This window comes from Monopterus albus, unplaced genomic scaffold, assembly GCF_001952655.1.
Source record: "Monopterus albus unplaced genomic scaffold, M_albus_1.0 scaffold99.1, whole genome shotgun sequence".
Lineage (NCBI taxonomy): Eukaryota > Metazoa > Chordata > Actinopteri > Synbranchiformes > Synbranchidae > Monopterus > Monopterus albus.
In genome coordinates, this window is record NW_018127979.1 from 3,611,989 (window position 1) to 3,624,834 (window position 12,846).

The 12,846-nt window shown below is 43.4% G+C and overlaps 1 protein-coding gene across 1 annotated transcript in view; it reads right to left on the reverse strand.

Moving 5' to 3' along the window:
- Positions 1-6: 6 nt before the first annotated feature.
- The window catches only part of myo16 (myosin XVI), a gene marked incomplete at its 3' end in the record, with an annotated part of 59,112 nt that continues 46,272 nt past the window's right edge, over positions 7-12,846 (reverse strand). Inside the window, exons 27-33 of the mRNA XM_020609290.1 lie at positions 12,407-12,612; positions 7,586-7,688; positions 6,808-6,904; positions 6,430-6,703; positions 3,894-4,273; positions 2,522-3,781; positions 7-38 (exon numbers count right to left, since the gene is read on the reverse strand). Of these exons, the coding sequence (XP_020464946.1) occupies positions 7-38; positions 2,522-3,781; positions 3,894-4,273; positions 6,430-6,703; positions 6,808-6,904; positions 7,586-7,688; positions 12,407-12,612 (2,352 nt within the window). The remainder of the gene's footprint in view (positions 39-2,521; positions 3,782-3,893; positions 4,274-6,429; positions 6,704-6,807; positions 6,905-7,585; positions 7,689-12,406; positions 12,613-12,846) is intronic.

Below are 12,846 nucleotides of genomic sequence, written 5' to 3' on the forward strand. Positions count from 1 at the left end.
TTCTTCCCTCCCTGGCAAATTGATATTAGAATTGAATCCTGGGAAGAACACAAGAAAACACATTATGTGTCACGTGCATGTTATATACAGTGGACATTAGACAGGGTAACTATTTAGATTCCAGCATGCATAATATAAGCAGAGCACTCCAACACAGTGCAGGAAGTTTCTTATGCTGCGTTTCCAGTATTGGAACCTAATGAGCGGTATACCCCATACGTCCCCTAACCATCCTGCTTTGTTTTTCCACTGTATTTTCTCTGAGTCTCGGTTTAGAGGAGGGAGGAGCTGCTCCCCTCTCACACACACATCACCCCTCTCAGCCTTGAGTTTACACATGGTGCTTGTAATGCTAATGCTTGAGGTGTGAAGACGTGGACATTTAACCAACCACCAGAAACTGCTCTGCGCATGTCCCCCTCCAACCTCACACTCCTGGTATTTGATTTTAGCACTACCTCCTGAGGGGTGCTGAAATGTAGCTCCCAGAATCCTGGAAAAACCCCTTCAATTTAAGGAGAAATGTGCAAAACAAACTAAAATATGTAATTCTGTATTAATTTTCAGTGTATATCCTCAACTTAGTCCAATCTCTCATCTCTCCTACCATTTTAAAAGTGCTCATTTATGTAGTTGTGTAGGTGACATTTACCTGCCATTGCTGCTCCATGGGCCTCAATATGTTCTCACACACTAAATGATTGGGAGACTGTGGGTAGATATGTGCATGGGAATTTGTCAGCTGCTGTCCCACACTGAGAATGTGTGGCTCCTACTCCCCCCATGGTCACAAGATGACTAAATATAAACTTGGCAGCCTCTACTCTAGGTCCCATGGGGTAGGTGCTGAATGCGCTTGAAAGAGACAACAGCCCAGGTAGAGCAAGAAAGTGAGTCCATGTGGGAGTTGTGTGCGTGTGAAGGAATGAGTCACAGTGAGTTTTTGGATTTGTACAATGAAGACCACAATGAGATAGGACTGTATTCCAGTTCTGGGGACTATGCATGTTGCTGCTGTGGCATGATGCGTCTTATGATAGTCATTCCCTGAAGCCTGTCAAGAACACTTGCCCTCTGCCATTGACATTCTTGTGGTTTTCTTATTCCTTCAGCATGAGGAAGAGGAGAAGGGAAAAGCAGCTGCTCTTCACAGAGATCTCTGGGACAGCAACTTTAACTCCTGGCCACTCCCACTGCATCAGGTGTCTTATTCAGTTACTTAACAGCAGGGAGAGAACGGAAGCAGGCCATCCTGTTAAGCCCATCGACATCCCTCTGCGCTCTGATCTGAGCAGACCGCCTCGCTTTCCCTGCTCAAAATAACAGCAAAGTTGTGAACCCCAGCCCCAGGTTCCTGTCACACTGTTTCCATGATGCCAGTGCCTTTCTGTGCAGGTCCAAGTGTTGACGAACAATGAAGAGCAACGCGTCACATGAGGCATATGGATCTGTGTGTGTGCATTTGCTCTCATACCATCTCTTATAAGGAGTTCACCCTCATGCCCCTTTCTTACAGTTATGAAGTATGACACCACTGTGCCTCATTCAAATGACGCACAGTAATATGAGCCTCTAGCAAGATGACTTATTATTGACAACAGCTAATACTTTCACCTGATCTTAATTTTTGAACTCATCTCCTACATAACAGTCCAGAATGTTGTGTTTGCTGCTGCTGGGTAGTCACCCATGCCTTCAGTAGAACATGAGTGAGCTGTTAAATATTTGATACCCATCCCCATGATTCTACTGCTTATGTATTATTAACCCAGCCACAACTGGTACACCTTGAGGAAAAAGAGACTCAGATAGAATAGCAGCTTCTTCCTTCTCTTATGTTCCTGTGCTTTCTCAGGATTCATCAATGCTGAATTCACTTTCATAAAAGCACCAGAAAGTCTCTGTGTGAATCTGAAAGCTTGGACCTGAAGACCACTATGACCCATTTTACTGAGTGCGTGTAGCAAATACATTTTTGCAAAGGTTAAGTTTTGCTTCAGTGTCACCGTCTATATGTGCTCTGCATGTAGTGCAGTGAGCTACAGCACACCAACACTGCAACACTTGATGCAAATAGGGCTAGACTAACTAGCTCATTAACTAACATGTTAGAAGGCAGGTGCAGCAGCCAAAGGGCACTGCACTGGAGACTGTAACAAATGGACTGCCTCATGTGGGCCAAAGAGGGTGGCTGGCTTCAACATCTAAATTGATGAGTTTCTGAGTCTCTAAATGTAGAGAATGGAGGGGTTATATAAAAACGCTGGGTGCTGGCTGGTGCAATTCCTACAAGTCCACCTACCAGAAGGTTCAGATATAAGCAGTTTGGCCTAGTCTGGCCCATGTTAACCCTGTACCATTCATTCAAGAATGCTGAAACAACTCAAAATAATGATTAGGGTAAAGAGGGAAAAAGGAAAGAAAACTGTACTTTGTTAGCCTCTGGTGGTCTGGTGATCTTTTGTCTGCTAATATTTTACATATGCGTAACAATGTGTGAGTGTGAGAATTACTGACAGACCTCCATCTCTCATCTTGCGGCCAGACGTGGACTTTCTCAGCAGGCTGCGCCCAGAGCTGAACAGAGTGTTGAGCTCATCCATGGGGCTGGTCAGCGGCCTGCCATTGGCTGGGTTGAACAGCAGGGGAGAGGAGGAGCATGAGTGTGCTCTTCGAGGCTCGGGACGAGACATCTTCACTGGGGAGTAGGGAGGTGGCTTCCCCAGTGGCTCCCCACCTGCCCTTTGTGAAGGTGTTTTGGGGGAATCTGAGCCCCCTGTGACAGATGTTGCTCGCGTCAGAGCTAGGAAGCTGGCCTCAGGTGGGAAGGTGAAGTGTGAAGGAGGTCTGTAGGGAGGAGGGGGGGCACTGGGGGGAGGAGGTGGAGGTGCAGGCGGAGGAGTGAGTGGCGGTGTAGACTTCTTCTCTGGCATAAGGACTGTGAGGCTAGGGGAGGAATCAGCCCTCTGGCGGGCATACTGTGGGGACAGGGGGCTGTCTGGACCAGTGGCATAGTTTAGGTTTGTCTCAAACACTGGTAGCTTTTTTACCTCTAGTGGGGTGAGTGGTGATTCATCAGAAGCAGGAGAGCAGGTAACGGGTGAGGGGGGAAACACCAGAAGAGGTGGACGGTGTGGGAGCAAGTTGGGGAAAGGAGCAGGGATATCACAGCTGCCATCTTTTCCGTGCTGAGATTTGGGAGCTCCACCTGTAAATGTACTCTGTGAGTGAGCAATGTCCATGGCAGTGATCCCCCCTGCTGCCATGCGTTTGGTCTCCCTGCTCTGAGGAGGAGAGGACCCTAATCCCACCAGGCCTAAGCCTAGAGCCTCCAGTTTGGCTGCTTTGGTAACCCCAGCAGCAGGAGGTCCACCATCTTCAGGAGGGAAATACTTCATCTCCTCATAGACAGCTTCTGAGTCAGCCTGTTCTGGACTATCAGGGGGCTCCTGGAGATTCCGTGCCCGTGGCTGGGAGCCCAACATCTCTATGTACACATCCTCTTCATCATGGTCCTGGTACAGGCTCAGTGCTACCCCTTGTGGAGTATCTATGGAGGCTGCTTTCTGCATCAAACCACCAAAACCTCCAAATCCTCCAGCACGGGACAGCAAGGCCAGCTTTACATCAGCGGGCCGCAGCTGGTGGAGTTGGGGTGCTACAGCATTGATCTCCTCATACGAGCCTGTGAGCTTAGTGTTGGGACTTCGCTTAGGTTTTGGGGGTGGCACCTTCCTCATGGTGGTGTAGTCATCACTGTGAGGGCGGGGCTTGGACAAACCTGAGGAAATTAAAAAAAATAAAAAGCAGTTAAATACAAAGATAGAATTAGACAACAGCACTGAGGCACAATAGCCACCATTAGCTCTAAAAGACCATTGGAGGTGATGTACCTGCAGGGTCTGTGGGGGACAGCTGGGCTTTAGGGGGGCTTCCAGCTGGCGAACCATAGCCCTCTGGAGTGGGGTTCTCTTTGGCTGCCATCATCAACCCGGCACTAACTGCTTCATAAGATGCACTCAGACGAGTGTTGGGGTCCCTCTTTGGTTTGGGAGGAGGTTGCTTCCTAGGAGAGGAAAGACTTCCTCCACCTGCTCCGTCCTCACTGGTATGAGCTAGCTGCTGCAGGGCAGGTTTGATGGGTGGACTAGAGGAATGGACCATGCTCTCCATGGCGAGAGGGGTGGGAACTGAGCTGGACCGAAAGTGACGAATAACCCGACTGCCCCCATTGACAGGGCCCTCCTGGACTTTCCCACTTTTCTCCACAACCCTACAAATGAGTAGAAAGCCTGGTTCACACTACGCAGTCTTTCTGTCTGATATGTCAAATTACACAATTATAAAATGATAAATTCTTGCCATGACTTGGACGAGGGATATAACAGACAACACATTGGTACATGACAGATTGCAGTTTGCCATCGTTCATGACTAGTGTAAAGGGGGTGCCGGGAGAATGTAAACACAGAATCAACTGTCGTGTCCTAAGCCTATTTCGGTTGCAACACCCTATAACTGTTGGGTCGGGCTGTTACAGAACTCTAAATCATGTACTTGGAACCTGACAAAAATAATACCTGAATTCATGTTTAAATGAATGAAAAAGAATATAAATTTTTAGACTTTGTTGTTTTTGACCATTCGTAATATGCTTGACTCCTGCTTTCCACAACAAAGCATTTAGCCAAATAGTACTTTGCCCCATCCAATTATTTTCTGATCCAAATTAAGTTAATTACATCATTTACATCATTGGAATACTCAAACTCATTATATGCATTCTTCAACTGCCATTCTTCAAATATGAGTTAAGAAGGCCAATTGGAGGACAAAGTCCAAAGAGATTATACTTTAAATCTAATCTCCTTGCAGTAATTTGGTAACATCCAGTTTAATATTTCCTTCTCTAATCTGGGTGAGCCATCTGTTGGGGGGTGGGGGTGGGGTAAGCCAATGTGTAGGAGATGGGGGAAGGCATTTTAAAAACCTAGAGAGGGTTTGGGTGAATGCGTGTGCAAAAGTGTGTATCGTCTCTACGATTCCTTTCCTATTCCGCCTGTCACCCGTCCTCCTGATGGAGTCCCCCTGCGCTCCTGTCTCCTGCCCCAGCAGCAGATGTTACATTCACAAGGACACAGAGAGGACACAAAAATCATGTGTGTATCTTACTTTTCAGAATGTATTGCTTTATCCTAATGTTAACAAATAATTATTTTTATTATTAAAAAGTATTAAAAGTTGCTGTTGCAGTCACTGCAGTGTTGTGACCCTTTCACATTTTTATTTCTCATTTATGCTCTTTGCCCATTGAAATAAACAAGTAATTTTAAATAGCTTATTTTTAACTTAATTTCAGCTCATTTAAAATTTGTTGTTTGTTTATTTAATATTATTTTTTATATTATATTTTCAAGCAAAACACCTGCATGTGCCTTTTGGAAGATTTATCTTGCACATTTATTTGGTCATTTTGTGAAAAGGCCTTGAGATGTTAATGAATAAATATTGTCAAACTGAAACAAAAGTTGGACTTGTGTAACAATGGAAACAAACAGCACCAATGATGCTGATTCCTTTGCAGAGACAGAAAGATGCTATTGAAATAATAAATGCAGTTATCATGCAGCATACCATAGAAAGCTTAAAAATATATCACTTATGCACCTTTACAGGCTTATTAGTTCTGAAATGCATTGGTGACACTTCAGATATTATTGTAAATAAGGCCATCATTTTTCAGAAAGTAGGAAAACGACTATAAAATCCTTCATTTATAAAGTCCTTCGTTTAGTGCCCACTCTAAAGAGCTTCTTATTACCTTTTTTGAAACCCTTCTAAATCAGCCCTCCAGGGTTATTCCAAATTCTACAGACTTGATATGTTATAGCAGAATGAAGTGAAGCGGATAAGAAGGATAGCGTTCTAAAGGTGCAACACTAAACTAATACAATCTGATAAGGCAGCTCATTGACTATCCACCATGAAACATATGATTAAAAGATTACAGTGCACAGGGATACAATGATGCCATTAATCACAAAACGAATGCCACACAGTCATGCAGAAACACATAAATAAAGACACACATGTGCAGGCGCACACACATTTATAAAGGCAAATGAGTCTTTCATATTCATAAATCCTGTGACTGACATTAACTACAGATTGCTGTTTTCCAAGCTACAGTCACTGAGAGGCCATCGCAGTTAGTTACAAATTATATTGTAGTAGTAAGAAAAGTTCTATTTTAATCTATTTAATCTACTCAAACAACACAAGCTTTTTGATCAGATGAATATTTGATGAGAATGTGGACAAAACACTATTAGAAATGACAAAAAAAATCATTCCTTGAATATTCTCATCTTTCACCTTAGCCTTCAAATGAATGAGGTGTGTGGGTTGTGATGGTGTTTGCTAATTTACCTCCTGACAGGCTGATCCTCCTCCTTGCCCACCGGTTCAGGCCTCTCACCAAGTGGTGGGCTGTTGCTAAGACTATTCAGAAGGCTGTTGCCATGGCAGCGCAAGCGGTCGCTCTCTCGTGCAATGTCCGATGCATTCTGGATGACCAATTGGTCATAGGTTCGCAGCCCCATGTCCTCTGCCCCCTGGAGGAAACGCTGCACACTGCACTCCTCTTTCTGCTGTAGTGACAGCCTGCGATGAACCCGCTGTCTGGCCAGCCACCCACGGACCACTGAAACACATGAGAAGAAGACGTAGATAGCAGTGTAAAGGTGTCAGAAACAAACAAGCAAACTCTTAAAAAACCATTTGGTTGCTTGTTAGTTTGGTTATTACCTTTCTGACAGGTGATGGTCTTTTTGTGAAGCTGGTAGCAGCGGTCGTTGAGCTGGTCTGCCTGCCAGTACCTCAGAAACACTTTACTGCTGCCCATCTGCACACCAAACAAAACAAGTAATCTGATCAAACATACACATCAGCAGCTTCTGGGAGTACCCAGCAGGCCCTGTGAGGTTGTTTTCTGTTGGAAATCTCAGAAGTGTGTGACTTGTTAGTTGAGAGATGGGAGAGAAGTGATGTATAAAAATAGGTGGGGGTGTGGAGCGTGGGCAGGGTGTGGGTTTGCATGTTGACCCTAGATTCTCTTCCAGAACTTAAGGGGCATTTTGAGGTCAACCAAGATCACTCTATACCAGGTGCACAGAACTGTGGGGGAGACATACTTCGACAGACACTATTCATTCCAACACACACTAAATCTAGAGTGGTGTGTGTATGTAAAGCAAGGCACACCCCCATAGAAAAAATCTTTTGCAGTGCATTGTTGAGGACTGTGTGTGCATGTGTGAGGCAGTAGCTGATGTGACCTGTAGGGTCACACATTCAGACACAACAGCAGTCTGGCAGACAGGACAGAGAGGGTGGTGGAGGGGTCCATGCTGCTGTGTGTGTGTGTGAGAGAGAGAAGAATTATGATGAGGCAGGACAGCTGGAAAGAGTTGTCAAAGAGTCTATGGGATCTTTCAAATAGAGGGTCAGGGATTAAGTCATTTGGCAAATGTGTTGTTATTGATGGAGACAGAGAAAGACACAGAACATGAGCACACACACACACCTGCCATCCTTGGAGTTTGGACTGTTGCAGAACTGAGCGACATCGCTCCTCTGGTGACAATTTCTTCTTGTCTCCCAAAGTTGGGACCACAAGGTCTTTATATCTGAGGCACACAAAGAAAAAAATGAAAACATTAGAGCTGCTAAGACAAACGCTCTCTTAAAAATTTAAATGAGTTTATATGACACTGCCTCTTTTCAGAAACACTAGGTTCAAAGGTCAGTGGGGTCATACGGCAAATCAGCCAAACTGCATCTGCTCCTATTGGTGTTGCCCTGGGCAACCGTTGCTATGAACTGTCAACTAGATGGAGACAGCGGTTTGTTTGTGCCTGGGATTGTGGGGGAGAGAGGGAACATGAGCTATACTGATAAAGAATTCACAAACAGAATATATATACATGTAGCTACATGTATGCACCTGATAGTTTTTATGTAAGGTATGAATTCTGAATGTTTGGACAAGAAGGGATGAGTAGTGTAAGGATGACAGGAGTTACACTATGAGGGAAAACTGCTCTTTTATATAAAAATTAAACAAAAGAATCACCAAACACACCATCTTCTAGCCTCAAATTTAATGATGGTAAAATGCTCTGACAAATTGTGTCATTGGCCACAAATGGCACAGTGCCCCTTTGGGTGTGGTGATCCTGATGTGTTATAAATATTCTATCTATGCTGTTGAGCTTTGAGTCGAGCATACCACCTGTGCAGGATAACTGGCTGACAGATCTCTTCCCCACTGTTTACAGAGCCCATGAAGAATGCACATGCCAATAATAAAAATCATACCTGTATGAGAAAAAAGTTTAAGCCAGCATAAACAACATCAGGATCCTGAAACCGAAATGTTAAGTGGAATTATTCATTTTATTATTTCTACTTGTGTGTTTCCAACTGTGACATATCAAAATGTCTTTTATTAAAAAAAAAAACATATACTATACTAATTGGGTAGCTGTGACTGACAAGATAGAGCGGGTTGTCTGTTAATCACAGGAGCTCTTCCGGTCCACATGTTGAAGCGTCCTTGTGCAAGTGGCTGAATTGTTTCTGATGGTCACTGTCATGCCACCATTTCAACTAGCTGCTGTTACTTTGCACTGGAGCTCTTTTACAGGGATGTTGAAGAAGCATGTAGGTAGGCAGGAGTAAGTGCAAGAAATAATCACCTTTATTTGGCCAAGTATGTTACACCCAAGGAATTTGTTTCCGGTACAGAACCGAGGCAGCCATCTGTCTTACCCAAGGACACTTCGACATGTGGACTGCAGGCACTGTGATTTGAACCTCCAACTCTCCAGTTGGGAGATGACCGCTCTACCCACTGAACTACAGTCGCCCCCGAAAACTGGCATTTATGAACAAACACCTGGTCAGGTAAGTGTAAAAAAAAAAAAAAAAAAACAAATCAAAATTTATTTATATAGCACTTTACAACCACGACCAAAGTGCTTCACACAATAAGCAGAAAACAGCTCTTTAAAAACATTAAAACAGAAAGTGAACAATATACTGGAATTAGAGCCAACTACAATAAATATCAGACTTCATTATGAATTAAATGAAAAAAATCTGAAGGAGTGATTTAAACACAGCCAAATCTGTAACAGATCTCATATTAAAAGTCAGATCACTCCAAAGTTTTGGAGCCACAGTGGCAAAAGCCCTGTCGCCCCATCGTTTGTGACAGGTAAGTATATGGTGAGCTAAACAAAGACAAAGCAGTCAAGTCATACCAAATAATTGGCAAGCATCAATATAATATATTGCAGTTACTACAAACCTATTTAGGGTAAAACAATTTTGCCTGTGCTCTGACCGGTTTCTAACATCCTCTCACTGTTAAGAGGAACTAATGATACAAACCTGTCTTCACTATCTCTGATTGAGCGGCTAATTATCACAGACAGAACAATGAAAAACATCACACACCCCACAGAGCAAACCCACAGGAAATAACTAAGTTGTCATCTACCTAACCTGATGAGTGAGACTGACAAAAAAATATTAGGCTGCATACAATGATATAACAAGCCCCCCACTGTTAATGTAGAGGAACGGGGCCTAGTGAAAAGGCCAAGAATAACTTTGTATGGTATCTCACCGCAATCAGACTGTCAGAGTACTTGTGAATGGGTGAATAAGACGTGTGAAGTGTAAACACTTCACATAAAAGTACAATAAAAATGGCACAATTTACTAATAACACAGAAATATAACAAATTAGTATAGAAATAGTTTAAATTATTAATCATAAAGTAAGTAAAAAATGCTCCAAAATTATACAGTAGGTCCTGCTGTATTTAAGGCTGCCAAAAAGTCCCTCAAACATCATATCAGTTACTCAGTGCTCCATCTCTACTGTAATCAATGCATGTCAGATGATGATGTCACATATTTAATGAGGCAAACATAACAAGCAGATGGCTGGAAGCATAAAACACTCATGTTGTCAGTGGTGAGTAAGTGAGTGCACATGAATGTGGAATGTGTTTGATTTGCAGCAGAGACTGCCTGAACTCTTCCTAACCCTCTCTCTGTATGGTAATTCCAGTCCAGCAGACAGCACACACTGTCCCCACAGGGGCTATAAAACACAGTGAACTCTGCAAACCCATGACCTTTACCATGAGGATACGAGAACCGTGGAAGGTCCAGGCTTTTACAAGACACAAAGGGGCTTCATTTGAAATCAGAGACGTAAAATAATTCATTTGATAAGAGTTCAAATGTAGAGTTACAGGGCGTTAACATAGTTCTCTGTGACCAAAGGGACATCGTTAGTAACTGTTGAGCCTCACTATGATTGTAAAAGTGAGGTAAAAGTCAAATGCAGTTTAAACCACTTCTTTTGTCTGCGAAGCTGCTCCTGTGCACCTGACAAAATGCTGGCACATCCACAAAGTCTGTTGGTTATGTTCTGTCATGGATATTCACCTCAGGCTGAAACAATGAATATTCTTCTGTAGGTAATTTAATAGCCTACAGATGAGTGTGTTGATTCCTCAGTGGAGCGTTATGAGGACCCACTTGGAGCTAGCCATTATATGACTTATATGCGTGTGAGCTTCATGTTCTATGAATACTGATGCCTCTTTCTCATCTGCTTTCTATCAATATGGAACTGAGGAAAACAACAAGTGGAGAGCTGGGAGTTACAGAAATAAGGTTCAAGTAGTAGTATTTGACCTTACGCATTGGTACAAAGTAAACCTGGTTATAACACACATAATGTGTCATAAAAGGCAAATAAAAGCATCAGTAAACAAGATTTCCTCATAAATCACTCTGGATACCAGGACACTAATGTTATTCACTTGAGGCCGCCGCTATGACATAATGAAATGGCCTGCATAGTTCCAGTATGCAAGTGTGTATTTTGTGCACACATTGATGTGTTTGGTTCACAAGGACAACTGCAAGATTAATTTAATGCTGGTTCTTTTTGCCTAGTCAAGGGCCAGGGCCTGTTTTGGAGTAACAAATGGATAGGGGAAAATGATAAGAAACAGAACAAAATTCGTAAAATGGGTGTACACATATGAGAAAAACAGGCAGACATAAAGGAAAGATAAAGGCTTATATGGAGACACTAAAAGGAAAAAAATGTGATCAAGAAGAAAGAACAGGTAGGAAGATGAGAGAAAAAGAAAATGGAAGCTCATCGGAGAGAGCATGTGAGGAAAGAATGAGAATCTGAGTGAGAGAGTGCTCTGTGAAGACAACAGTGTCACCCACCCCTGCACTGTGGCAGCTTCCTCCCTGGCCAAGGCTGGGTTCATTCACTGTCTCTGTCTGTGTTGAAATCAGCCCACAGAGCGAAACATGTGAATGGTAGTTTGGCCAGGCTGACTGGTGTCTTTGTGAGTGGCAGCCACTTACATTAAGCATGGCCTTAATGTATAAACTGCAGAACACTGTCAGGATCACACACAAAAAAAACATAGCAAACACTCTCACACAATGCACACAAACCTAGAAATACCAACGTCGTCGGTGGGTGTGTAGGTGTGTGTGTGTGTGTGGGGGGGGGGGATATGGTGTTTACAGCAGAGTACTGGAAAGTTTTTGAAACTTTTTGGGGATCATGTAACCATGTAACCAGCTTTGTCCTCTCTTATTATCTGACAGGAACAGAGCTAAATCCTGCCAGTATTTCTCAGAATCAGGAAAACAGGAAAATAAACTGTGAGGGACAGAAAGTGAGTCAGACAAACGAAGGAGATATGGTGCAGTAGAGCAGAGGCAGAGTCAAGAAGTGAACTGATAGGGTGCAGGGATTCCAGGAACATTGTGTTAAAGTTGAGAAAAGAAGTGAAGGTGCTGGGGGTTATAATGACTAACATCGAAGTGTGGGACATATTGACCTTACACACAACTGACAGGTTAATGTGTGTCGGGCTGACACAAGAATTGCGACAGGGACATTCATCAGCTGCAGTGGACTCCATTTACACCCCCCAAAAAATGTCATTCGAGGTTAACCTGTACTTCTAACAATAGAGGTTGCTGTGACTTGTGAATGCTTCTGTGTCAGCCTGCATGTGAATATGTGCTATTGTTTAGTATAAGCTTTTGCATTCATTTGCAGAGTCACAGTGACCTGCTGGGAGTGTAATGCATCTGAGTGATGAAGATCAGTGAGACAGATAAAGAGGAGAAGCAGGGCAGTCCATAATCTTTAAGACTTTCACTTAAAGAAGACACTGAGAGAGAACAAGAATCTGTGATGTGAATAAATCAGCATGCAGAGGTAGAACAAAACCTCAGAGGACAAGTTATGACAGTTGTTGCACTCTTACGCTCTGGCACTGACCTGCTGAGGAAGCCTGGGAACGACAGGCGGACAGGGTAGCCATAACGGATCACGCGCACCATCTCAAGCACCCCGATGTATTGTAGCTGGGTAGACACATGGAAGCTGTCAAAACTGCCTGGCTGACCGCTAGTGTTGGGGCGCACACACTCCACAAAGTGGGGAGTGCAAGCCTGAAGTTTACTGATCACCTCTGACAGTGAGTTCTGAAAAAGAGAAAAGGAGAAAAGAAACATTCGAAAGCAGTCACTGGTAATTTTATAATCATAGCAGAATGACTAACACAATAGATCTGACTAACAACATTTATTAGTGTTTGGGCTGAACAAGTCCTGTGGCTGTTCTTGCAGAATACAGTAAGTACTAGAAAAGGAAGGGCTGTCTGGCTTTTTCTTTTGATGTCGTAACTAGATTTGTGAGCCACAGTGAGTGAGACCACG